The 27,759-nt window shown below is 47.1% G+C and overlaps 2 protein-coding genes across 4 annotated transcripts in view; both read right to left on the bottom strand.

Moving 5' to 3' along the window:
- ppm1e (protein phosphatase, Mg2+/Mn2+ dependent, 1E) overlaps nucleotides 1-473 on the bottom strand; it is a 151,631-nt gene extending 151,158 nt beyond the window's left edge. The window contains exon 1 of the mRNA XM_069911777.1: nucleotides 383-473. The gene's annotated coding sequence lies outside the window, so the exon portion shown is untranslated. The remainder of the gene's footprint in view (nucleotides 1-382) is intronic.
- On the bottom strand, nucleotides 407-25,022 carry rad51c (RAD51 paralog C). 3 transcript variants are annotated; one of them, XM_069911797.1, is made up of 9 exons: nucleotides 24,824-25,022; nucleotides 20,711-20,969; nucleotides 20,157-20,323; nucleotides 17,094-17,227; nucleotides 8,742-8,873; nucleotides 7,056-7,122; nucleotides 3,263-3,323; nucleotides 1,903-1,963; nucleotides 407-496 (listed from the first exon to the last, which is right to left on the bottom strand). In XM_069911797.1, exons 1-9 carry the CDS (start codon nucleotides 24,939-24,941, stop codon nucleotides 485-487), a joined length of 1,011 nt encoding a protein of 336 aa, XP_069767898.1. In that variant the 5' UTR covers nucleotides 24,942-25,022; the 3' UTR covers nucleotides 407-484. The 3 variants fall into 3 exon arrangements, with proteins under 3 accessions (XP_069767898.1, XP_069767897.1, XP_069767899.1); XM_069911796.1 differs by lacking the exon at nucleotides 407-496 and adding an exon at nucleotides 513-1,089; XM_069911798.1 differs by lacking the exon at nucleotides 407-496 and having other exon boundaries at nucleotides 1,923-1,963; nucleotides 3,256-3,323.
- Nucleotides 25,023-27,759: the final 2,737 nt, after the last annotated feature.

Here is a 27,759-nt window from a genome sequence, read left to right as displayed (position 1 = left end):
GCTTAACCTTTCCCTGTAACTCCGTTCCTGAAGTCTGGACAACATCCTAGTAAATCTTCTCTGCACTTTTTTTTTTAAATCTTATTGATAATCTTTCTTGGGGTTAGGTATCCAAAACTGCACACAATACTCCAAATTTAGCCTCACCAATGTTTTACATCACCAAGTTCTTTTATATCATTTATGTTATTAAAGAAATTTGAATTGCATTATCATGGTGAAATTTGAACTCATGATCCAGGCCTTAGGATGACTGGTGCAAAAATACTGTCAGCTCCTGTTAAGCTTCAAGCAGAGGATAACAAACCAAAAACACTCTGGGGTCATGACATGCACATACATGCCATGCATCAGATCAAGAGGAAAATAAATTAATCATCACCTTAAACCATGGTTCTCAACCTCTTTCGGTCTAAGGCCCACCTGTCGTCCGGCCTAACATGCCATGGTCCACTAGTGGCAATGACTGAGCAATATTTTCAAGTCAAAGGCAGTTCTGTAAGAAAGATATCTTATTTAATTAAAGTATTTTATTTAACATCTTTAAAAGAGCAAAAAACACTACATTGACCTCAGTATGACCCACATGGAGACACGCTGTGGCCATGGCTCACTGGTTGGGAACCACTGCCTAAAACAGTACAATAGGAATTCAATGAGCAGATGGAGGTGGAAAGTTCACATGGATTAAAATAGGTAGAAATTTGGACTCCTGTTGGTAGAAACCAAGGTGGTTCAAACTCCTGAGCTTCTGGAACCAGGAAGATCTGACTTCCATCATAGATCTCTGCCCAGCAATCCTCCAGCCCAGCAGGCAAGTCAGGGAACCCAATGATGGGAGGGAGAGCCAGCTCCTCATCAGAGAGGGGGCTAGTCCCCGCAGTCTACTGCCAACCCCAATAGATGCAGACACAGGATCCCAAACAATCCGCCGGCTCGCCGCAGCTTGGCTCCCACTCTGCCACTCGGATCGACGTCCAGCGGAGAATGTCACTGCCTATCCAGGTCATCCGCCCGCGGCCGCTTACGTGGGTTGCTGGGTGAAGCGGACAATGGCTCTGGTGACTGGATATCGCGAAAGCCGAGTGACTGGACAATGAGACGATGGGGATTGGAGAGAAGCAGTTAACCAGATCTGCCATAAGCCCAAGCACCTCAAACACAGAAAACCTCCTTCCCCTCCACCTCTTCCCTCGATCATGCCACAAGCTTTCTTCTGTTCCCCCACCAGCATCTTCACTCTTGTCCCTCCCTACCTTTGGAACCTCTCATTACCGTCCCCCTCCTCTTGCCCTCTCAACCCCTCTCCATTCCCACGCGTCCGTGTCCTATGCCAGAAATGGGAACATTCAGAATTTGGGAGTTTCTTGGCTCAAACATACCTCAAAACAAAGGGGGCATCACAGTTAACGTAGTAGTTAGCACAACGCTGTTACAGCACCAGTTACCAAGTTTCAAATCCAGTGCTGTAGGTAAGGAGTTTTTACTTTCTCCCTGTATCTGCATGGATTTCCTCCCACCTTTCCAAAATGTACCAAGGGTTGTAGGTCAATTGGGTGCAATTGGGCAGCACAGGATCGTGGGCTGAAAGGACCTGTGACCGTGCTGTATGTCTAAATTTAAAACAATTTAAAAGGCATCCTAGGACAGACAGAGGCAACACCGTTAGCGTAGCGGTCACTGAAACACTGTTACAGAGCTGCGATCCAGTTCGAATCCCGCACTGTTTGGAAGGAGTTTGTACATTCTCCCTGTGTCTGTGTGGGTTTCCTCTGAGTGCTCCAGTTTCCTCCCACCCTTTAAAATGTACCAGGGATTGTAAGTTAATTGGGTAGCATGGGGTCATGGGCCAGAAGGGCCTGTTACTATGTTGTATGTCTAAATTTAAAACAAATGACTCACAGTTATCTGATACGGTACAGTCGCTTCTTTCTGACTTGGCGATTTGTAGAGGGAAGCAAACCTGGAGAGAGAAAGAGGAAACACATCAACAGCTGGGAGAAAGCTCTTCAAGAATGCAGCTCACTTCATATTGGGAAAGTTCTCAGAACCAATCCTCAACCCTTTGAGTCTGCTCTGCCATTCATAGTTTACCTCTCCCCAAACCCCCCTGAATTTTCTTTGTCTAGAAAATTATCCATTTCTTTTGTATATCTGGTAGAAACCCCAAGAGTTCCTTGGTGTTCAGAGAGAGGAAACTTGGTACCCCTCCCCAGTCTATGACTCTGCATGACCAATATGAAGAATTTGGGACTCCAGGAATGGGGAATCAACTGTGGGCTGATATCGCCTCAAACCGTGCTTCTTGGCGCCTCACAGTTCAGCGGGCAGCAACCTCCTTTGAAGAAGACTGCAGAACCCCCCTCACTGACAAAAGACAAAGGAGGAAAAACCCAACACCCAACCCCAACCAACCAATTTTCCCTTGCAACCGCGTCCGCCTGTCCCACATCGGACTTGTCAGCCACAAACGAGCCTGCAGCTGACGTGGACATTACCCCTCCATAAATCTTCGTCCGCGAAGCCAAGCCAAAGTAAAGTATAAATACATTAACAGTAAATAAATATCAGCCTTCCCAACATTCCTGAGGAATGAGTAAAACAAGTAAGGAGTGAAATACGAACTTTGCAGACACCGTGATTGTAGTAAAGAAGCAGAAATGCTAGAGGAACTCAGCCAGTCTTGCAGAATCCACAGGAGGTAAAGATCTACTACCGACGTTTCAGGCCTGAGCCCTCCTTCAAGGTATAAGTAAAAAGCAGGCTGACATCTCAATTAAAAGACTGGGGGAGGAGAACAGATCAACAGACAAAAGGTGATATTTGGACATGGATAGGACAGGAGAGGAAAGGTGAGAATTGTTTTGATAGGAGGTCACGTCCAATTATCACCCTTCGTCTGTGGACCTGTGCTTCTCCCCCTGCCCTTTCTTCCCTTCTACCGCAGCCTTTTTTATTCAGTGCTTGCCTGCTTTTTGCTTGAAGAGCTCAGGCCTGAAATATTGGTTATATAGCTTTACCTCTGATGGGCGCTGTAATACCTACAGAGTTCCTCCAGCATTTTTGAAATTTTAAAAATAAACAGTGATGTTATACTGGATTTATAGGCTGATAAGCCCAACCTCCTTGATGTTATTGCCGCATGGATGGTGTCTAGGAAAGGTAGGGCCTGTTCACACTGGGCTGTTCATCCTAGCCCAGTGGTAACTGACCATTTCACCCGAGCAACCCAGCTGTCTTGTGCATTATTCATACCTCTTACCTCAGTTTGCCCTCCCAGTGTAGAATTAAGCGAGTGGTGGCTGCATGACCCCAGCTTTCACCTAATGAAGACAAGAATCCATCGTTAGCAGGGTGGGATCCCTGTTAAACCCAGGGTGACAGAGGCAGCAGATACAAGAGCTTAGAACAATGAGGGGCTGATCTCTTTGAACTTGATGGAAATAACCATAGATGGTTCCTCCTGGCTGGAGAATCAAGAGCTGGGGGCAAGGACACTAAGGTCAGTTTCTCCAGCACATAGGATGGAGGAGCAGGAGTCGACCTTCCAGCCCATCGAGGCTGCTCCACCATTCAATGAGATCATGGTTGATCTGATGATAGGCTTGTCTCCACCTACCTTCCTTTTCCCCATTTCCCTTAATTCCCCTACTAAGTAAAAATCTATCCAATCTTGTCTTAAATATATTCACTGAGGTCACCTCCACTGCCTCAATGGGCAGCAAATTCCTCCCTCTGGGAAGGCTGTAAATGTTGCACTAGAAAGTCTGCAGATGGAGAAGGTGTTGAGATGGAAAGCAAAGCCACCGTCTTGTGGTGGAACAGGCACATTGTCCATCCCTCTCCTAATTGTCATCCTGGGAAAGCCAACCTTGCCCAAGTCCAAAGACTCAGTTTCAAACGCTGCAGAACAATTAATGCAGCTCAGGACAAAGGCACAAAAAATTCTACACTGAGAGACAGCAGCCTGGATAGAGTTAAACCTTTATGATCAGGTGGAATTACAGCAAACAGGGCATAGAATCTGGGTTAAAAGTAAAAATAAGGTTGGGTTCTTTGGAATGAAAAGTGAAATTGGGACACAAGGCAAAGTGAAAGGACAATACACTGGACAAAGAAGATTTTGCTTCCTGAACACTTTTGGGCATATTTTATGGATTTTAGGCTGCTGATCACGAAAATTACCTTAAAATTTTCCAATCATGTACCTTTTTATTTAAAAGATAGAACCTATTTTTGTGATTTCCTGTCATATTTTAAGTCTACTTCAAGCATAAAACCATGAAGTGCATCATGTCATTAAAAATTAATTTTTTGTATTCGCACTTGGACATCTTCCCTGCTGATCCTGGTGCAGTCTGTGACAAACATGGTGAAAGATTTCACCAGGTCATTGCGACCATGGAAACGCGGTATCAGGCCAACTGGAATCCATCAATGTTGACCGACTATTGTTGGACACTGACACGAGAGGCATCAGATGCTGAGTACAAACGAAAATCAGCGGCAAAACATTTTTAGGTCAGTTCAACCAACGCATGTATCAGCATCATTATGGGATTAAACAGGATAAAATCAATGAAAGTTAATTTAATGTTTCTCCAACTTCTTATGTGATACAGAAAATCTGAAATCATCTTTGTGTTCAGCTTGAAATTGTCGATTATAATCCCAATATTCTTCCAGGAAGCAAATCTTTTGAAAAAAACATTGTTGACAAGTTGTTATTTGTAAGGATTGTCAATGAGATGTGAATTTAGAAATTGCAAGAGAATATTTAAGTCTGTTCTATACAAAACATTGTGAGATATTGCTCTTTGCACTGTGTGACTAATGTATCGTGTTGATCCAATCAGATGAATTAGTTACGTAACTAACATTTTCTCAAACCCCAAGATAAGTTCAGGAGGATGAAGAAAGTTGGCAGTAACAGATTTGAACACAAATCAGTTTCAGTGCAAGGATCGATCTTGTCCTAAATCCTCTGAAATTGCTTAAGAATATATTACAGCACAGAACAGGCCCTTCAGTTGACGATGTTGTGCCAACCTACATAAACCTACTCAACAATCTAAACTGTCCCCATCTCACATCCATAACCCTCTATTTTTCTTGCATCCATGTGCATTAAAAGTCTTTTAAATGTTCCTATGGTACCAACCTACACCACCACCACCCCTGGCATTGCATTTCAGGTATCCACCACTCTCTGTGTAAATTTTTTATACCCATGACATCTCCCCACATCTTTCCTCCCCTCACCTTGTACAGATGTCCTCTGGTGTTTGCTGCTCTCACTCCAAGAAAAAGGTGCTGGCTGTCTACCCTATCCGTGCGTCTCATAATCTAGTGGAGATCTGTTAAGGCACCGCTCATCCTTCTTTTCTATAAAGAGAAAACCCTAGCTTGATTGGCTTTTGACTGAATAACGTTAACCTTTAATAATCTTGTTGACAATGTAGCCAGAGAACTCAAATCCTAGTATAAAAGCTGGCAATTGATGCTAGTTACTGATCACCACCTAACAGCAGTTTAATATTCACAAAATGTAATTCTAACATCAAACACACACACAATTGCAGAGAAGCCACTAACTCTCCAAACACATGAACTTTTAAAAGTATGGTGTTGCTAAAGCACAAGTCCAGTTCTGTAACAAATACAGAAAATATTTACTGTCAAATAGTTTCAGTATCCATGTGTACCAGTTGTGGATGTTAATGGTTTGCCCATCGCAGCTGTACCACTCTGCAGACTAACTGAATCCTGTCTGCACTTTATTGTTAGAGCTCTCCTGCCGCAGCTGACCCATTGGTACCCACCAAGATGCCAGGGTTGTGCCCAGGATGCACTGGCCTAGCTGATCCCATGTGAGGGGGCAGAGGTGCTGCCTTTGGCTTCCAAAGGCTCACAGGTCATGGCTAACCATGTGGCTGCAGAGAGAGACCACCACTGGTGACTTATCATTCATGTTGACAGACCCTGCTGCACCTTCCTCCTGTCCTGCAGGTCTCCAGATCTGCTCTCCCTTGCAGTGCCAACTTCCATCATTCCACCACTGACGGCCTTATCTTTCATTGACAAGGTCTTATGCTGTGAAATCCTCTCTGAAAACCCTCACCCACTTCCTGCAAGATGGAGCTGGGGCACCAATGTTGAAGCAGCCACTGCCTCACAGGCCCGGGAACCAGATTCAATCCTGACCTCCCGCACTGTCTCAGTGGAGTCTCCACACCCTCTCTCTGAATGCATGGGTTTTCTCCCACATCCCAAAGATGGAACTGGTTGCTAGGTAATAGCTCCTGTAAATTTCCCTGCTCTGTGGAGGGCAGAGCCATTAGGAAAATAGGTGTTAGGGAAATTTAGTGGGGGAATGGGATTCCCTCAGTGAGCCAGATCAGACTCGTTGGGCTGAATTTACCATAGGGAAATATGGGAAAATCCATCTTCAACCAAGTAATTAGTTACCTGCCCCCAGGTCTCTCCACCTGGCCATTTCAAAATTTGCCTGAATATATTCAAAGCTGTGGATAATTTACATTAATTGCAATGTGCTTTGTTATGTGTGCATTCATATATTGATAGGGAGGGAGCAGGGGTAGGTGAATCTGTGCCCCTGGAGAGCATGCTGCATGTCCATTAAAGGACTTTATTCCCTGGAGCATAGAAGAATGAGGGGAGATTTGATAGAGGTTTACAAAAATATGAGGGGTATAGATAGAGTAAATGCAGGTAGGCTTTTTCCACTGAAGTTGGTGAAATACAAACCAGAGGACGTGGTGAAAGGGGAAAAGCTTAGGGGGGAACTTCATACAGAGAGTGGTGGAAGTGTGGAATGTGCAACCAGCTGAAGTGGGTTCAACTATAACATTGAAGAAAATTGGACAGGTACATGGATGAGAGGGGTATGGAGAGATATGGATTGGGTGCAGGTCAGTGGAACTAGGAAGAATAATAGTTTGGCACAGGCTAAAAGGGTTGAAGGGCTGGTTTTCTTTGCTGTAATGTTCTATGGTTCGAAAGTCAAACTAGTCTAAAGCTGAGAGGAGTCTCACCGAGGGCTGGCACCAGCGAGGAGCAGACTTCTCCAAATCGTGTGGTCATCTGGTTGGTCAACACCACCTGGAAGAGAAAATGGGTCACTGGGGAGAGCAGATTTAATCCTTGGGAATAATCAAGTCTTCTGAACTTTTGTTATGTAAATGGCCACAGGTTTTCATCAGATATCAATCAGACATCAGTTAAATTTGCTCAGAGTCAGGTTCCAAAGCGGGGTTGACTGACATGAGAGCCAAACGTTAAGCAGCTGGACAAACTCAACAGGTCAATCAGCATCTGCAGAGGGAAAGGGATGGTCAACATTTTGGGTTAAGACATTGACCATCACTGGGTCCACAGATGCTGCCTGACCTGCTGAGTTCTTCCAGCGGTTTGCAACGGTTAGACTGATGTTGTCTGGTCTTGGGGACATACAAGAGACTGCAAATGTTAAATCTAGAGCAAAAAACACACTGTGCTGGAGAAACAGTTAGTGTAGCGGTTTCGAATCTGGAGCTGTCTGTAAGGAGTTTGCACATTCTCCCCATGTCTGCATAGGTTTCCTCTTGTGTTCTGGTTTACTCTAACCCGTCAAACAACATACAGGGAGCTGTAGGTTAATTGGGTGGGACAGTGTTTTCTGGTGGAAGGGCCTGTTAGCATGCTGTATGTCACATTTTAAATAAACAAATAAATAAATACATTAGTTGATTGAGGAACATCAGAGGGAGACAAGTGGTCGACGTTTTGGGCCAGAACCTCTCGTCAGGTTTCGATGAAGGACTCTGGCTCGAAATGTCGACCATTCTCAACCCGCTGAGTTCTTCCAAGCAGGCTGTGCTTTGGCTCATCTGGTCTTACTCAGTCTGAAGGTTATTTGAGCTGGTCCATTGGCACAAACAGGAGAGAGACAGAGATCCAGGTGCAAATCTGGCATCCAGGGCTGTGTGCTCCCCTGGATGCTCTGGTTTCTTCCCACATCTCCAACAGCTCAGTGGTTAGAGCACTGGTCTTGTAAACCAGGAATCATGAGTGTGTTCCTCACTGGAGCCTCATTTCTGTGAGGCGCACTGAACAAAGTGGGAACTCTGTCTTCCTTACGGTAAAGTTAAAAGAATTTCATATATGTTACTTTCTAAATGTAGTATCACATGACAATAATGGAACCTTTACATCTCAAAGGCATGGATTGGTAGTTTAATGGCCATGGAAAATTGCCCCAAGTGTGTAGGTGTGTGGCAGAATCTGGGAAATGTGGCGTCAATCAGTCATAGAGAAATTATGTGGTGGATTTTTAATTTTTTTAATTTACAACACAGTAGAAGCAGATTCCGGTCGTTTAAGCCTGTGCCGCCCAATAAACCTACAACCCCATAAGTTTTGGAGGGTGGAGGAAACCGGAGCACGTGGGGAAAACCCAGGTCACCAGAAGAACGTACAAACTCCTTACGGACAGTGCTGGTATCAAATCATAGTCACTGGCGCTGTAATGGTGTCATGCTAAACACTTCTCTAACCAAGAGCTGTTATAGACTCAATGGACTGAATGGCTTCCTCTGTTGTTGTCAGGATCATGGAAACAAGTTGTCCTGGTAACCGAGGTGAAGCAGAATCCGTCTGGATGAATGGAGTTTGTGTGCTGCTCTAATCTAGCGATTTCCCCTCCAGTCCCGGGTGAAAGTCAAATGCCGGGTTTTACTCACAGCCACCCTGTAGTCATTGGCCATGGCAATCAGCTGCTGAGCTAATCCATTCAGTAACCGGGTCCGCAATGACAGATCCTCCAGCTGGTGGCGGAAGGGGAATGCAATGCTGTCAATCACTATGATCCGCACCTGGGGGAGAAAAACAAAGCAGATTTCAGATTTATTGTCAGAGTACATATGACATCGCATACAACCCTGAGATTATTTTCACTGCTGGTGAGGCAAAATTACCACTAATTGGTGGTGCAAAAAAAAAACTATACACCACATACACATGTAAGCAAATAAAGAAATGTAAACAAACTGACTGAGCAATAGAGAGAAAAAAAATAAAGTGCAAAAGTAAGTCCTTAAATGATTGAGTTTGTTGTTGAGGAGACTGATGGTGGAGGGGGAGCAGCTGTTCCTGAACCTGGTGGTGTGAGTCTTGTGGCACCTGCACCTCTTTCCTGATGGCACCAGTAAGAACAGAGCATGTGCTGAGTGGTGATTGCTACTGCCCTCCAACGTCAGCGTTCCCTGTAGATGTTCTCAATGGGGAGGGTTTTGCCTGTAATGTGCTGGGCTGTGTCCACTGTCTTTTGCTGTGCTTTCTGCTCAGGGGTATTGGAATCCCCATACCAGCAATGCAGCCCATCAGCACACTTTCCACCACACATCTGTAGATATCTTCCAGGGTTTCCAATGACATACCAAACCTCCGCAAACTCCTGAAAAAGTAGAAGCGCTTCAACAGGGATCCAGAAGCAGTGTCTAGATTCCAACTCTAACCAGGGTTCGATCCTGGGTGGGAACAATCCTCCAAGAACCCTTTACTATCCCCATCTCCTGCATTTTGGGCTGATGATGAATTTCCAAGTCAGGGTGATGAGTTGGAAGCTGTTCCTACTTGCAGTCTTGTACATCCGAACTGTTGCATCATTAGTTTCCAGCTTCCTGGTTCCCCCGAGACCTGGATTTCCCTCGTTCCATCTTTTATTTCGTCCTTCATGATGCTCCTTTAAACCTACGACTTTGTCCTTGATTTAGACCTCATGCCCCAATACCTCCATTTGTTTTGGTTTAAAATTCTGTCTCAAAATCCTCCTGTTTCAGGCCTGATCCCTTATTCATCTTCAAACATCAGTAACATATCTTTATCTCCTATGGTCACTGCGAGATCAGATGAATTCCTCTAGAATTTGCTGCATGTTTTTACAGCTTGTGCAGGCTTTACAAATGTTTCAGCTCAGAACTTTTAGACTAAAGGAGGAAGGGGCAATATCAAGTACATCAAGGATAAACAAAAGGGGGGGGGAAATGTAAGAAGTAGGGGAGGGGGGCTAAAAGATGACAGGGTATGGGACAGAATGTGGGGGGGGGGGGATTTGAAGAGATGGGGAAGATGGAGAGACCAGTGGGGGAGTGGGGGGAATGTTAGGAAGAAAAGTGAGAACAGAAACAGATAAAGAGATGAAAGCAGCAAACCACAGAGGTGAGGGTTAGCTGAAATTGGAATTAAAAAAAACGATGTTTATATAGTTGGGATTATGGCTGTCCAGGAGGAATATGATAGGTTCTCAAATTTATGCTTGGCCTCACCATGGCAACAGATAGACATGCCTGTGGGGAAATGATGAGGGGAATTAAAATGGTTGGCAACCGGGAGTTCTGGCTTAGATCCACATACAGAATGTATATGTTTGTTGTAACAGTCATCCAATCTACATTTGGTCTCACTAATGCAGACAATAACATAGAAATAGGAGCAGGAGTCGGCCATCTGGCCTGTTGAGCCTGCTCCACCATTCAATAAGAACATGGCTAATTTGATGATGGGCTGATCTCCATCTACCTGCCTTTTCCCCATAATCCCTTAATTCCACATTGATTACACCCAATGCAATTACAATGGGAAGTGTCTAAAAGGGTGGAAGGGAAGAGCAGACCTGGGAGCCTTGGAGAGACTGAACCCTGTGAAGCAAATGGGGGAGAAAATGTGGGAGGTCGTGGGATTGCACTGAATTTGGAAGTGTCAGAGGATAATATGTCAGATGCAGAGGCTGATGGTGTTCTCCCTCCACTACAGCAGAGACCTCCCTGTAGCCAACCATTTCAATTCTGAGTCAAACTCCCATACTCACATGTCTGTCCATGGCTTTGTGTAATATCACACCCTGATCACCTGGAGATTGGAGGAACAATACCTTATTTTCCATCTGGGCACTCTCCAGATGGCATTTATACTTCTCTGCTTTCTGCTAAACTGCTCACCTTTTTCCCCTCCCCCATCTTTCCAGTTCTCCAGCCATCCCTCCTTCCCCTGATCACTGCTGTCACTTCCCCCTCCACCTATCAGCTCCTGCCTTAGGCCACCCCCTTCCCCACAACTCTTTTGTTTGGATGGCTGCCAACATTCTTCCACACCTTGATGAAGGGCTGAAGCTCAAAACTTGGTTATTCCTTTGCAACATAAAGGACACTGTTTAACCAGCTGAGTTTCGCCAGCATTTTGTGTTTCTACAGATAATTAATTATTAAGTTCTACATGAGAAAAAGAAGTACAGTAGCATGTGCTGCAGTGCCTGGTATTCCTAAGCAGTCTGATCTCAGAAGTTAAGTCGGCTCAGAACTGGTCAGGACTTGGAGGGGAACACCAGGTGCTATAGGTTTCTGTGAGGGGCGCTGGCCAAAGTGGAGACTCTCTGTCTCCCTTATGGTAGACAAAAGTTAAAGAATTTCATGTATGTTACATTTGAAATGTAGTATTACGGGGCAATAATGGAATCTTTACCTTCTTACCAATGTAGTGGTCGATGAAACAGAAGTGTTGGGGAATGGTACTCTAATGGATTGGAACAATGCACACTGATGCCAGGGCTCCACCCAATGGCCAACCGGAGAAACTGCAGCCAGGGCTCCACCCAGTGGCCTCCCTGTGCAACTGAATCAGAGCGACATCCAGTGGCCGCTCTGTCAAGTTCATGCTCGTGTTGACATTTACCCACTTCTCCCTGTAAGGCACGATCTTGGGCAATTTATTCACTTCAATTCCCTCTTTTAATTTATTTTTATTTATTTAGACATACAGCACAGTAACAGGATTTTAGCCCAAGAGTCCGTGCCACACAATTTACCCCCAATTAACCTACAACCCCCGGTATGTTTTGAATGGTGGGAAGAAACTGGAGCCCCCCGGAAAAACCCATACAGACACGGGGAGAACATACAAACTCCTTACAGACAGTGCGGGTTCTCAACTGAATCAGAGTTAGAGAGTTTTATAGCAGAGGAACAAAAGTTGTCAACTTGAGCTAGTCCCATCTGCCTGCATTTGTCCCCGATCCCTCCAAACCTTCCCTATCCAAAGCTATATTTGGCACCCTTGCCTTCACCAGTCAGGGTATCAAATGCAAGAGATTGGATGTCATGTTACAACCGTAGAAGGCACGGTAGGACTGCACTTGGAGTATTATGTGGAATTCTGGTGGTGAAGAAAAGGTTTGCTGGAGTGGACTGGGACTGGAGGGGTTGAATTATAAAAGAGAGGCTATATTTATTTTACATAGGAACATAGGAAGTAGGAACAGGAGTAGGCCAAAGATGGCCCATCGAGCCTGCTCCGCCATTCAATACGATCATGGCTGATCTAACTTATGACCTAACTACACCTACCTGCCTTCTCCCCATATCCCCTAATTCCTTTATCATGTAAAAATTTATCTAACCGAATTTTAAATATGTTTAATGAGGCAGCCTCAACCACTTCCCTGGTTAGAGAATTCCAAAAATTCACTACTCTCTGTAAAAAAAACTATTTTTCCTCATCTCTGTCCTAAATCTACTCCCCCGAATCTTGAGACTGTGTCCTCTCGTTTTAGTTTCCCCAGCCAGCTCAAAAAACCTTCCTACATCTATCCTATCCATATCCTTCATAATCCTATATGTTTCTATAAGATCTCCTCTCATTCTTCTGAACTCGAGCGAATACAATCCTAGACGATTTAATCTTTCATCATAAGTCAACCCCTTCATCCCAGGGATCAACCTAGTAAACCTCCTCTGGACCATCTCCAAAGCCAGTATATCCTTCCTCAAATATGGAGACCAGAACTGGACACAGTACTCCAGGTGTGGTCTCACCAGTACCTTATACAGTTGCAACATTACCTCCCTACTCCTGAATTCAATTCCTCTAGCGATGAAGGTCAACATTCAATTTGCCTTCTTAATAACCTGCTGCACCTGCAACCTAACTTTTTGCGATTCATGCACAAGCACTCCCAAGTCCCTCTGCACAACAGCATGCTATAGTTTTTCACCCTTTAAATAATATTCAGCTCTTATTTTTCTTGCCAAAGTGGATAACCTCATACTTACTAACATTGTACTCCATCTGCCAGACCTTTGCCCACTCATCCAGCTTAACTATATCCTTCTGCAGACTCTCCACATCCTCATTACAATCTGCTCTTCCACTCAATTTGGTGTCATCCGCAAACTTGGCTACACCACATTTTGTCCCCTCCTCCAAGTCATCAATGTAAATGATGAACAGTTGTGGGCCTAACACTGACCCCTGCGGCACCCCACTTACCACTCTCTGCCAACTTGAAAAACTCCCATTTATCGCGACTCTCTGCCTCCTGTCAGACAACCAATTTTCAATCCAGGCCAATATACTTCCCCGGACTCCACTTTCCTGTAACTTACTGAGAAGTCTCTTGTGCGGCACCTTATCAAACGCTTTCTGGAAATCCAAATATACAACATCAACCTGTTCCCTTCTATCCACCGCACCCATTATATCCTCAAAGAATCCTAACAAGTTTGTCAAACAAGATCTTCCCTTTCTAAAACCATGCTGCGTCTGCCTGATTGAACCCTTCCGTTCCAAAAGTATCACTATTTCATCTTTAATGACGGCTTCAAGCATTTTTTCAACCACAAACGTCAAGCTAATTGGCCAATAATTTCCAGTCTTCTGCCTACATCCTTTCTTAAAAAGTGGCGTGACATTTGCTGTCTTCCAGTCTGCCAGGACCTGCCCAGAATCCAAGGAATTTTGGTATATGTCCACCAATGCATCAACTATAACTTCTGCCATTTCCTTCAGAACCCTTACATGCATATCATCAGGACCAGGTGATTTGTCTGGCTTTAGTCCCATGAGTTTCTCCATCACTACTTCCTTTGTAACAACTATTTTATCAAGGCCCTCCCCAACATTCGCATCCTTAACTCCGCACTTGGGCATGCTGGATGTGTCTTCCATCATGAAGACTGACACAAAATATTTGTTTAATGCCTCGGCCATTTCCTCATTTTAAACTACACCTCTGCCACCAGCTCATTCAATGTACCTACATACCTTTGGTCCGTTTTAAATCTTTCCCCCTCTCACTTTAAATCTACACCCTCTAAATTTTAAGACTCTCCTACCTTGGGGAAAAGACTATTTACCTTATCCATGCCCCGTATAATCTTATGTACCTGTATATACTCCTCAGGATCTTTTGCTCCGGAGCAAAATATCCCAGCCTATACAACCTCTCATAATTCAACCCCTCTGGTCCTGGTACAATCTTGCAAGTCTTTTCTACACCACCCAAATTACAGATTATACTCAAAATGCAGGCTCACCAATGCTTTCTACGGTTATTACACGATAGCCGAACTCCTGCATTCGATGTCCTGGCTGTTGAAGGCAAGCATGTCATATATCAGCTTTGCCAATCTGGCAGAGTCTCCACTTTCAAGAACTATGATAATGCCCTCTATAATGTTTGGAACAAAGACCCTTTTTCCTTTATTTGCCTGTGCTCCACAGTTTTAAATTTGAAATCAAACAATTCACATGTGATTAAGGTCCACATTTGGATTTCATTCAAGATTATTTGTATGAATTTTGGTTTGACCATGTGGAAATTACAACTTTTTTTAAACATGGATCTCTCATTTCAGGCCACCAGATTTGGGACATGGCAATAATATGTATATTAGCCATGTTCAGGACTTAGTTGCATATCCCTTGTGTGCAATGACTGCTTGAATCTATGATCCACAGACAACATCAGGTACTGAGTATCTTCTCTGGTGATGCTCTGTCAGGTCTCTACTGCAACCATCTTGTTTTGGGGGCTTGCCTCCCAAGTTTTCTCTTCAGCACATGGAAGGCTCAATTAGACTTAGATCAGGTGACTCACTTGGCCATTCAAGAATTTTCCAGTTTTTAAACTTTGAAAAAACTCCTTTGCTGCTTTAGCAGTAAGTTTTGGATTATTGTCCTGCTGTCAAATGAGTTTTGAGACATTTGCTCAAACTTGAGCAGATAAGATGTTTCTATACACCCAGAATTCGTTTTGTTACTGCTGACAGCAGTTACATCATCAATGAAGATCAGTGCTCCAGTACCAGTGGCAGCCATACATGCCCAGCCCACAACACCCCCACCACCACGTTTCACAGATGAGATGGTATGCTTTGGATCTTGGGCAGTTCCTTTAAGCCTCCACACTTTGCTCTGGTCATTGCTCTAATACAGGTTATTCTTGGTCTCATCTGTCCTCAAGACCTTTTTCCAGAGTTCTGCAGGCTCTTTTAAATACTTCTTGGAAAACTGAAATCTGTCATTCTGTTTCTGTGACCAACTAGCAGTTTGCCACTGTATTGAGGCCACACTGTGATGTAGCCTCTGTATTTCTGTTCATGAAGTCTTCTGCAGACAGTCAGTCATTGAGACACATCAACGAGAGTGTTACTGATCTGTAAGACATACGTTTGGGATTTTTCTTCATTATGGTGAGAATTCTTCGGTCATCAGCAGTGGAGGTCTTCCTTGGAACACCAGTCCCTTTGCGATTACTGAGCTCACCAGTCAGCTCTTTCTTCTTAATGATGTTGCAAACGGTTGATTTTGGTCATCCTAAGGTTTGGGCAATGTCTCTTACTGTTTTATTCTTGTTTTTCAGTCTCATAATGGCTTATTTAACTTTCATTGGCACAACTCTGGTCCTCGTGTTGAAAAATGGCAACTATGGGCTTCAAAGGTAATCAAAAGCTTAGAAGCAAGCCCAGCACCAATGAAGCAATTAAACATTCCCGAGTGCTCACAAACACCAGTGAAGCCAAATGTCCCAAACAATAGGGGAACTATGTATAAAAAGTCCTGTAATTTCTACATGGTCATACCAAAATGTGTCCAGACATTGAATAAAATCTGGAATGTGCACTTTAATTACATATGAATTGTTTGATTACAAATTTAAAACTGTGGAGCACCATGACAAATAAAGGAAAGTGTCCTTGTCCCAAACATCGTGGAGGGCACTGTACCTGCAACCCCCCCCTTGGTGGCTCTATTTGACAATACTCCACTGGGCCCCACTCTGACTGAGCAAGTCCTATGCAAGTTCAGATCTTAAATGGGAAAATGATTGGAATTAGAGACCAAAGACACAAGACATTAGTCAAAAGGTACAAAGAAATTGCAGTGACCTTTTAGCTTAAAGGGACCAAAGGAAGTTTTGTTGCAGTTGCATATAATTGGTCTGTCTCCACCTGGAATAGTTCAGCTTTGACTGGCATGTCTCAGAAGCACATGAATCTTGGAAATGTCAATTCAGGACACTGGGTTGAAGACTTAGTTGACAGATGCACAAATATGGCTTTTACTCCTATAAGATTAGGTGCTTGAGGACTATTTACTGAAAGATGGTGAATTTGGGAGCAATCTGGGTCAATCACTTTTTTTCTCTCCCACTGAGGATGCTTAATCTGCTGAGTTCCTCCAGCAGTTTGCTTTTCTCCTTATTCCTTCATGACTGCTGGGTCTAAGTCCTGGAATTCAGTGTGTGGGGAGCAGCAGAACCCTCAGAGGAACGACCAATGATTTGGAGAAGAAATCTCAAAGGAGATACTCATAACATAAGAACTAGGAGGAGGTGTAGGCCATCCAGCCCCTCAAGCCTGCTCCGCCATTCAACGTGATCCTGGTTGATAATGATAGGATAATTTCCACCTACCTGGCATTTCCCCATATCCCCTATGAAGAAATTCATCCAATCTAGTCTTAAATATATTTACTGAGATAGTCTCCTCTGCTTCAATGGGCAGCAAATTCCACAGATTCACCATCCCTTGGGAAAGCAGCTCCTCATCTCCGTCCTAAACCTATTATCCTGCATCTTGAGGCTGTGTCCCCTTGTTCTGGTCTCCCCCACCAATGGGAACTTGCCCGCCTCTACCTTATCTGTGCCTTTCATAATTTTACATTTCTAGAAGATCTTCTCTCATTCTTCAAAATTCCATCGAGTCCAGTCCACCAGATGCATCTGGGGAGGAGCAGCCCTGATCTTAACCACATCTTACCTGACGATGTTCAGCCAAGAAGTCACCCAGCAGGTGAGCTTGTGCCAGTAGCTCCACGTAGTCATGGCAACGGAAGTAGTAAATGCGGGAGAGGATGCTGGAGACGGAAAATTCCTTGATTGCCTCTTGCTGAGCTGCAGGGCAAAAGCCAGGAATATCAGTCTCAACATTTGTATATGACCTCCCACCGGCTCCCCCCACATGCCTCCAAACCCAGAGTCTTGACGGTTCTTGGATTGAGTCAGCTCCTCATTTCCATCCCTCTGACTGCAAAAGTCGGTGTTGGTGCTGCGCACACACAGAGGCAGCAAACTGTTGGCGACTCAAGCCGAGGAACCCATTCAGGCTGCCAGCTGTTGGCGACTGGCTAAAGGGGTACCAGGTATCAGAACCGGGATGCGAGGGCACCGAAGGGTTCCTTATCGTGTTGGAGGTTCAGATCTGGAGCTTGGGCTGCTGATGGTTTGGACTGGACTGTGTGGCTGCAGAAGCACTGGAGGCAAATCCACAGACAATAAGTGACTGTGGGGGGAATCTCTTTTGCTTCTCTTTCTCTAACTGTAAGAAGCTCCCGGCAATTTCTGCTGATGGCGAATCTGTATGCTTAAGCCAGACGAAAGGCAATTCTGTGTAATATTGCACTGTTTTTATTAAGTGCCAATAAAAGAATCTTGACTCTTGACTCACTTTGAGGTGGTGCCTTGGGATCTTGGACCTCCACCCACATTGATGTTGGAAAAGTAGCATTTCCATAGGAGTCACGTGAAGGAGTAGTGGCTGGTCCAGTGGAACCAGCCCCCTCCAGAGAAAAGAAAAAAGTGTGAAAAACAGAGCTCAATAAACATAAAATACAGGAAGAGAAAAATAAAGTTACAGAGAAGAGACAGAAGATGGGACCCAAAAGAGAGAAAGTAAGAATAACAGAGAAAAGGGAAGAAGGAAAATCACTGGAGAAGAAAGAAGGCGGCCTTACCTGCACATTGGAACAGAGAGCCACCGTGGAGAGGAGCGGCCAATCTCCGATGTTGTTGAGTCCCCAGAGGAGTGGTGTCTTCCTGACCAGCGGACTTCAAAAATGACTCTCAGAGCCAAGAAGAGGTGTTCAACTACTCATGCGTGAAGAGTTGCGCATGCACAGTGCGCAAGTAAAAGAAAAGGTTAACACCGGTGGGAGTGGGACTCAGCTAAGGAGAGGCCAGCTGAGAGACGCCCAGTATCGGGGCGGGCGTTCGGTTGGAAGAAGCAAACAAGAAAGAAGAGTAGTGAGAAAGAGAATGAAGGGCGGGAAGAGGATGAGCAGCAATGAGGCGACTGGCAGGGGGACGACCTGCAGCAGGAGGCCCAGCAGTGGGTCAGCCTGCAGCAGGGGACCCAGCAGCAGGAAGGCCAACAACAGGTCGACCTGCAGCAGGAGGTCCAACAGCAGGAGACACAGCAGCTGGAGGCCCAGCAAGGATACAGAAGCAGCTCGCCAGAGAAGGATGAAGATACACAGATACAGAGAAGAGAAGACAACACAGACATAGATACAGACACAGAAGAAGAGGAGGAAGACCAAGAATTTCAAAGGAAAGAAGAAGGTAAAATAGAAGGACAAAGTTTAGATGAAACCTTTTTTGAAGAACAAATGAGGTCATTAAAAGAATGGCCATCATTAGAATTTAGTTCAATCAAAAGAAAAATGAAAAGAGCTGAAGACAGGATGAAAAGCTTAGAGTTGGTCATGACTGAAATAGGGAAAAGAGTAGAAAATGTGGAGGAACGAGAAGCTGCTGTAGAGATGGAGATAAATGATTTAAGAGGGAAGTTGGAAGAGAGTGAAAAAAAAATTAAAGAGAGACAAGATTTATTGTCACAAAAAATTGAAGTATTGGAAAACTACAGTAGGCGAAACAACATAAAAATAGTGGGCCTGAAAGAAGGCAAAGGGTCAGATATGAAGGAATTTATAAAAGGATGGATCCCGAAGGTGTTGGAAACGACAGATTCACATGAAGAAATAGAAATCGAAAGGGCATATAGAGCGCTAGTACCGAAACTGCCACCACACCAAAAACTGAGATCCATATTAGTAAAACTTCTAAGATATAAGACAAGAGAGAACATACTGGAGCAGGCAAGAAAGAAAGTTAGAAAAGACAATAAGCCGTTGGAATATAAGGGACAAAAAATATTTTTTATCCGGACATAAGCTTTGAACTTTTAAAGAAGAGGAAAGAATTCAACACAGCAAAAACAATTTTATGGAAGAAAGGTTATAACTTTATATTAAGACATCCAGCAGTACTCAAAGTATTTATTCCTGGGGAACAGAATAGACTCTTCTCGGATCCAAAGAATGCCCAAGAATTTGCTGAACATTTGCAGGACAGGTGAAGAGAGGAGGAGAAGGGTCATAAAGGAAGACCAGTAAGAAAATATACAAAAATATGTAAAATTTAAAGATAATGTATATAAAAAGATTTAAAGATGGATAAGAGAAGGGGAAGAAGGGGAAAATGTTATTATGTATATAGCAAATAACATCGCATAGGATGGCACGGTTGGCTTAGCGGTTAGCGCAACGCTGTTACAGTGCCAACAATCAGGACTGGAGTTCAAATCTGGCGCTGTCTGTAAGGAGTTCATATGTTCTCCCCATGTCTGTGTGGGTTTCATCCAGGTGCTCCGGTTTCTTCCCACCCTTCAAAACGTACCCTATATAGCATAAATGTTATATGTATAGGAAAATAGTGTTCTCTGGGGGGAGGGCTGGGGAATAACTGCGAAATCGGTTGACGCTTGCAAGCAAGTTCGCAAACCGAATGGAAAGGGGAGTTGTGGTTGCCGTCAAGGAACAAGGGGCAATCCAAGGAGGGGAGGTTCATTTGGGGTTAAAGGGTTATTGCTTGTGGGGATTGTTGGGGTATTTCATGTCTTAAGTGTGTTGTCATATATTGAGATTAAAAAGGAAAATTTAAAACAGCCATGCCAACATTGGTAGCCCACGTCAAAGAACATGGGAACTCCCTGCCCATCTCCCCCCCCACCCACTGAAATGCTATAGTCAGCTGACTAGCCTACCTTCATCCTGACCAGACTCAGCAATGAGATGGCAGTGGTGAACAGCAGCTTGGGCAACCCCAGCAACCCGCTCCACGATGAAGCTGCCTTCAGTGTCGATGAAAACAGACTCTCCGCCAAGGCCGCCAAAGCATTTGGGGATCTGTGCGTCCACAACAAGTTGGATACTGCATAACATAGAACAACTCAGAGTGGGAGTCTCAGCAACATGAATAATTACCAATACATAGTCGTCCCAAAATTGCTGACTGCTTCCTCCCAGATTGACACTGTGCTGCTTGTTGTATAGAGCACTTTCTAGTTTGCTGTCCATTCTGGGTAAACACATTAGCCATTCTTTTTGAATAGGCCTTAATATTAGATTAGCAAAATCAGTTTCTGCACTTTTTAAACCCACCACTGATCTGCCAGGATCCCATAGATGCTTCCAATGTTGGAGTGCTCTTCTGAACCTCAATCTTCACACATTAACTAATGCAGTAAATGTTGTCAGGTTATTCATTAACTGCAGTGGAGGTATTAGGGAAAACTTTAAATAAGGCACAGGTTCATACCTTAGTTGTGTTTTACCCACACCAGGAGCGCCACAAATCTCCGTAATCTTGGCAACAGGCACTCCTCCCCCAAGAATTTCATCCAGAGCAGAGCTGAAGGTGATTATGGAGCCCTGTGAATGTTCTTCCGCCAACAGTTCCAGGGCCGTGCATTTCCGAAGAGATGGCGAACCAGTGCTTGCCTGCGATTCCTCTCCAAACTTCTTGCACCTCACAATCTGCAGGACTTCCAATGCCTCCTCTTTGGAGATGCCCACCTCTAAAGAGTGATGAGAAGGGAGAAAGATTAAAAAATTTTTTTAAATCAGGAAACATTTCCCTCCACTGCTCAGTCAGTCAGGTGAACAGACAACAGGAACTACTGGCTTTCTTGGCTTTGGATGCTGCAGTTCCAGATATTAAGACTAGCAATCCAGAGGTGGGAAAAGAGAAACCATGGGAGGTTAATAAAAATGGAGGTTAATATTGATGACACATCTACACCCCCTTCTCCAACTTCTGTCAGGAGCACTCCCTCTGTGACTCCCTTGTCCACTCATCCCTTCCCACTAATCACCCCTTCCCACCGGCACCTTCCCCCTCGTTCACAGGAAGTGCCACACCCACACCTCCTCCTTCACCACTATTCGAAGCCCCAAACAGTCCATTCAAGTCAAGACACCTTATTTGTTGTTTGTACCATGTATTGCACGGTGAAGACGAGATATTGTTTCTCCAGGACCACAGAGCAGATGTACATGAATAGAAGTTAAAATATTACCAGTACATTGTCCACATATGTTCTGGGAATTCAGGAGGCTAATGGCTTGGGGGAAAAAAACTGTTGCCCAATCTGGAGTGCTACAGTACCTCCTACCAGATGGCAGAAGGGAGAACAGTTTACGTGAGGGGTGTGTGGAGTCCTTCACAATGTTTTTGCCTTTCACCTGCATAGAATGTTGGAGATGTCCATCATGGTAGGAAGAGAGCTCCCAATGATCATCTCCACTGACTTCACTATCCTCTGCAAGGTCTTGCAGTGTGAGGAGGTTCAGCTTCCAAACCAGGCAGTGATGCAGTTGCACAGGATGCTCTTGATACATCTTCTGTGGAATGTAGTGAGGATGGAAGGTTGGAGATTGACTTTCCTCAACCTTTACTGGTGTTAAGGGACCAGGTGAGATACTCTGCTAAGTGTACACCAAGGAACTTGATACTCTTGTCGACCTCAACGGTAGAGCAGAGAGAAATCACCCTCCCGGGCCCTCCTGAAGTCGACAACCATCTCTTTTGTTTTATTAGCATTCAGATACAGGTTGTTGGCTCTGCACCAGTCTGTTAGCTCTCATCTCTGTACGCTGTCTCATCGTTCTTACTAACAAGGCCCACCACTGTCATGTCGACAACAAACTTGACGACATGCAGCAAAACACAGCTCAAACCACAATCATGAGTCAGGCGAGTGAACAGCAGTGGACTAAACACGCAGCCCTGGGGTGCCCCACACTCAGCGTGATGGTCTTAGATGTGCTGTTTCTGATCCGGACTGCTTGAGGTCTCCCCAACAGGAAGTCAGTAATCAAATTGCAGAGGGAGCTGTTTAGACGAAGCAAGCTCAAATTCCCTATCAGGTAATGATACCGACTGTGTTGAAAACCGAACAAGTTATACTTTATGTGAATTTGTGGGCGTCATCTACTGCATCCAGCGCTCTCATTGTGGCCTTCTCGACATCCACTGAGCACCTATGCTTTGTCTGCATCAATGACAGGGATCTCCCAGTGGCCACCCACTTCAATTCTGTCCGTCACTCCCACACTGACATGTCTGCCCCAAACGAAAAATAACCGTAAGTTGGAGAAGCAACATCTAATATATGACCTAGTCACTTCCCATTAACTGACCTCCAGTTTCAGCTAGCCCACTCCCTGTTCTCCTTCAGTCTTCTTTCCTCCAGCTCTCCACTCCCTTCCCTCTCCATTCACCCAGCCAACCCCCCTCCCCTTGTCTGCTGGTGTGCCCTCCCTCCCCCATCCACCTATTACCTCCTGCTTGTGGGCCTGTGAACGTCCCCTTGCCCCTCCTCTCCACCATTTTGTTCAACTGCCTGCCAACGTTTGGTTCATACCTTAATGAAGGGCTCAAACCCAAAACATTGTAAATGAATCCCTGTCTTTGCTCTATAAAGTCCATAGTTTGACCTGCTAAGTTTCTCCGGCCTGTTCTAATATTAGGCAGGAACTTGTGGGACACTCCCCCCCCCCCCACCCCACCGGCCCACGGAAACCGCCCTCCCCCCGGCCTTCGGAAGGGGCCTCGGTAACCGCCCCCCCCCCCCCGCCCGGCCTTCGGTAACCGCCCTCCCCCCCTCGGCCCTGGGAGGGGGCCACAGTAACCCCCCCCACCCCACCCCCGGCTTTCGGATGGGGCCACGGTAACCGCCCTTCCCCCCCACCCCACGGGCTTTCGGAAGGGGCCTCGGTAACCGCACTCCCCCCGGCCCGGCCTTCGGTAACCGCACTCCCCCCGGCCCGGCCTTCGGTAACCGCCCCCCCCGCCCCGGCCTTCGGTAACCGCCACCCCCCGCCCCGGCCTTCGGTAACCGGCCCTCCCCCCGGCCCTCGGAAGGGGGCCTCGGTAACCGCCCCCCCCGGCCCGGCCTTCGGTAACCAGCTCCCCCCGGCCCTGGGAGGGGGCCACAGTAACCCCCCCCAACCCCCCCCCCCCGGCTTTCAGAAGGGGCCACGGTAACCGCCCTTCCCCCCGGCCCTGGGAGGGGGCCTCGGTAACCGCCCCCCCCCCCGGCCCGGCCTTCGGTAACCGCCCTCCCCCCGGCCCGGGCCTCAGAAGGGGCCACGGTAACCGCCCCCCCCGGCCGGGCCTTCGGTAACCGCACTCCCCCCGGCCCGGCCTTCGGTAACCGCCCCCCCCCCGCCCCGGCCTTCGGTAACCGCCCCCCCCCCCGCCCCGGCCTTCGGTAACCGGCCCCCACCCCGGCCCTCGGAAGGGGCCTCGGTAACCGCCCCCCCCGGCCCGGCCTTCGGTAACCGCCCCCCCCCGGCCCGGCCTTCGGTAACCGCACTCCCCCCGGCCCGGCCTTCGGTAACCGCACTCCCCCCGCCCCGGCCTTCGGTAACCGCCCTCCCCCCCGGCCCTGGGAGGGGGCCTCGGTAACCGCCCCCCCCGGCCCGGCCTTCGGTAACCGCCCTCCCCCCCTCGGCCCTGGGAGGGGGCCACAGTAATCCCCCCCACCCCACCCCCCGGGCTTTCGGAAGGGGCCTCGGTAACCGCCCCCCCCCCCCCCGCCCCGGCCTTCGGTAACCGCCACCCACCGCCCCGGCCTTCGGTAACCGGCCCTCCCCCCGGCCCTCGGAAGGGGGCCTCGGTAACCGCCCCCCCCGGCCCGGCCTTCGGTAACCAGCTCCCCCCGGCCCTGGGAGGGGGCCACAGTAACCCCCCCCAACCCCCCCCACGGCTTTCAGAAGGGGCCACGGTAACCGCCCTTCCCCCCGCCCCGGCCTTCGGTAACCGCACTCCCCCCGCCCCGGCCTTCGGTAACCGGCCCCCACCCCGGCCCTCGGAAGGGGCCACTGTAACCGTCCTCCCCCCCGGCCCTGGGAGGGGGCCTCGGTAACCGCCCCCCCCCGGCCCGGCCTTCGGTAACCGCCCTCCCCCCGGCCCGGGCCTCAGAAGGGGCCACGGTAACCGCCCCCCCCGGCCCGGCCTTCGGTAACCGCACTCCCCCCGGCCCGGCCTTCGGTAACCGCCCCCCCCCCGCCCCGGCCTTCGGTAACCGGCCCCCACCCCGGCCCTCGGAAGGGGCCTCGGTAACCGCCCCCCCCGGCCCGGCCTTCGGTAACCGCCCCCCCCCGGCCCGGCCTTCGGTAACCGCACTCCCCCCGGCCCGGCCTTCGGTAACCGCCCCCCCCCGCCCCGGCCTTCGGTAACCGCCCTCCCCCCCGGCCCTGGGAGGGGGCCTCGGTAACCGCCCCCCCCGGCCCGGCCTTCGGTAACCGCCCCCCCCCCCCGCCCGGCCTTCGGTAACCGCCCTCCCCCCGGCCCTCGAAGCGGCCACGGTAACCGCCCCCTGCCCGTCCCGGCCCTCGGAGGCTTCTCGCTGCCTACGTCCCACACCTTTGCTCAGCTCACTCGCCCTCACAGCGGACACGTCTTCGGCTGTGTGGAAGCCGCAGCCAATGAGCTTGGCTCGGAGAGCGGGTGGGAGCGGGAAGCTGCCCAGATCCCTCTGCATCTCCGCACGTCCAGCGACCCTCTCCCGGCCCGGCAACTTTCCCGCCGGAGGGCCCTCTAGCGGTCGCCTCCGGGCACGAGACGCGTCGATCGGCGCAGGCCGGTGAATTCGGAGCGAGGGTCCCTCTAGCGGTCGCCTCTGGGCACTGCGGGTGCAGGCCGGCTGATGCCTTTCACCTTGGAGAGAGAAACAGAACCATTCATCAGTAGAAGTAAGAGGTTAAAAAAAAAAGAGCAAACAATACAACGCAATGAAGGGCTCAAAATGTTGGTTTGCTATATAACCAGTTTACCTATCTCGGCTGCACCATTTCATCGGATGTAAGGATCGACAACGAGATAGACAACAGACTCGCCAAGGCAAATAGCGGCTTTGGAAGACTACACAAAAGAGTCTGGAAAAACAACCACCTGAAAAACCTCACACAGATAAGCGTGTACAGAGCTGTTGTCATACCCACACTCCTGTTCGGCTCCGAATCATGGGTCCTCTACCAGTATCACCGATGGCTCCTAGAATGCTTCCACCAGCGTTGTCTCCACTCCATCCTCAACATTCATTGGAGCGACTTCATCTCCAACATCGAAGTATTCGAGATGGCAGAGGCCGACAGCATCGAATCCACGCTGCTGAAGATCCAACTGCACTGGGTAGGTCACGTCTCCAGAATGGAGGACCATGGCTTCCAAAGATCGTGTTATATGACGAGCTCTCCACTGGCCACTGAGACAGAGGTGCACCAAAGAAGAAGTACAAGGACTGCCTAAAGAAAGCTCTTGGTGCCTGCCTTATTGACCATCACCAGTGGGCTGATCTCACCTTAAACCGTGCATCTTGGCACCTCACAGTTCAGCGGGCAGCAACCTCCTTTGAAGACCACAGAGCCCACCTCAATGTCAAAAGACAAAGGAGGAAAAACCCAACACCCAACCCCAACTGCTGCAACCATGTCTGCCTTTCCCACATCGGACTTGTCAGCCACAAACGAGCCTGCAGTTGACACGGACATTACCCCTCCATAAATCTTCGTCCACGAAGCCAAGCCAAAGAAGATAAAGAACACTGATCTGCTGAGTTTCTCCAGCATTGTGTTTTTACAACACAAAGCAGCAGAGTGTGGACATTTTTAGCTTGCTCTGGCATTTGTGGTCTTGCCTGATCTTCCCATCTCAGCACTTTTTTCCTACATCTTTTGGTCAATTTAATGCAGATATTGATAGGTATTTGAATAATTGGGGGGTAAGGTAAAGGTTCCATTATTGTTTTTTTTAAACTTTATTTATTCGTTCAAAAAACAAATAATATGACATATACAGCAATTAAACATGAACAAGGTTCTATTATTGTCACATAATATTGCATTTAGAATGTAACATGCATGAAATTCTTTAACTTTTGTCTACCTTAAGGCAGACAGAGTCACTACTTTGTCCAGCATCCCTTACAGAAACCTACAGGACCTGTTGTTCCTAGTCCAAGTCCTGAGCCTGTTGAGCTTCCAAGATCAGACAATTTCAGGCTCTTAGGTGCAGTTTCAGGCTATCAGAACCTGCTATTAGGGTATCTTGGATTATGGGGAGAAGGAAGGGGAGTGAGGATGAATTGATCAGCTCATGACGGACTGGTGGTACACAATCGATGGACCAAATGGCCTACTTCTCCTATGTCTTATATTCAGAAACTCAGCAAACTGTTCTCAATGTGAACTCAATGACAGAGATGCAGAGGGACCTGGGCAGCTTCCCGCTCCCACCCGCTCTCCACGGATGGAGAATTCCAAAGGTTCACTACCCTCTGAGTGAAGGAAATTTCTCCTCAAAATCTTAAATTGTCTGCCTTTTTATTCTGTGACTGTGATATAGGGTTCCATATCCTTAGCCTGTGTGTTAAATGCATCAAGCCTGTGAGAATGTGGGAGTCACGTGATGGAGTAGTGGCCAGTAGGGGAACTCCAGCCCTCTCCAGAAAAGTTAAAAAAAGATAGAGAAAAAGCAAAGGCACAAACTTAAAAACCAAAACAAAGTGAAAGTGAAAGTGTGAAGAAAATGGCAGCAAAGAAAGAAAAACCAAAAACAACGGGAAGAAAAGAAGAAGGAAAGACGTCTGAAGAAGAAGGTGAAGGCCTTACCTGTACGAAGAGGCCCGCTGCGGAGAGAGAGGCCCGCTCCCGCAGGTCAGTGGAGGTCCCGGGTTCGGGACTACAAAAATGGCTCGCAGAGCCGAGTAAAAGTGCGCGACCGCGCATGAAAAAAACCACACTGACGGGAGGGGGGAACAGCTGCGGAGTCAATCTCCACAGCTGAGAGAGACACCTGCAGCACAGCAACAGGTGCAGAACACAGACAATAACGAGAACAAGAAAGAAGAGGGTAAAAAGAAAACAAGGAAACAACAGATGGTCAACCCAGAGGAAGAAGAAGAAGAAGAACAGAAAGAAGTGGAAGAAGAAGAGAAAGGCAAGACAATGGATGTATCTTTTTTTAAAGAGTATATGGAAATCAGTGAAAGAATGGCAATTACAAGAATTTAATGAGATAAAAAGAAGAATTAAGAATGCAGAAGAAAGAATGAATAAAATGGAAATGGCCATATCAGAATTGGCAAAAAGAGTGGAAAATATGGAAAAACAAGAAACATTTGTAGATATGGAAGTAAAAGACTTAAAAGAGAAATTAGAAGAATCTAATAAAAAAGCTAAAGAGGCACAGGAGCTGTTAGCTCAGAAGATAGATATAATAGAAAACTATAATAGAAGAAATAATATAAAGATAGTGGGCCTTAAGGAAGATGAAGAAGGCAAGAATATGAGAGAATTTAT

The sequence above is a fragment of the Narcine bancroftii genome, chromosome 14, assembly GCF_036971445.1.
Source record: "Narcine bancroftii isolate sNarBan1 chromosome 14, sNarBan1.hap1, whole genome shotgun sequence".
NCBI lineage: Eukaryota > Metazoa > Chordata > Chondrichthyes > Torpediniformes > Narcinidae > Narcine > Narcine bancroftii.
This window is presented reverse-complemented; position numbering and strand designations above follow the sequence as displayed.

What these genes read in the sequence shown, in the direction of transcription:
- rad51c (XM_069911796.1), bottom strand. Translation starts at nt 24,941, where the DNA reads ATGCAGAGGGATCTGGGCAGCTTCCCGCTCCCACCCGCTCTCCGAGCC. An exon ending in TGAGTCTGGTCAGGATGAAG is followed by an intron (nt 17,228 to 20,156) that starts GTAGGCTAGTCA and finishes TTTGCCCTGCAG; the next exon opens with CTCAGCAAGAGGCAATCAAG. An exon ending in TCTTGGCTGAACATCGTCAG is followed by an intron (nt 8,874 to 17,093) that starts GTAAGATGTGGT and finishes TTTCTCCCCCAG; the next exon opens with GTGCGGATCATAGTGATTGA.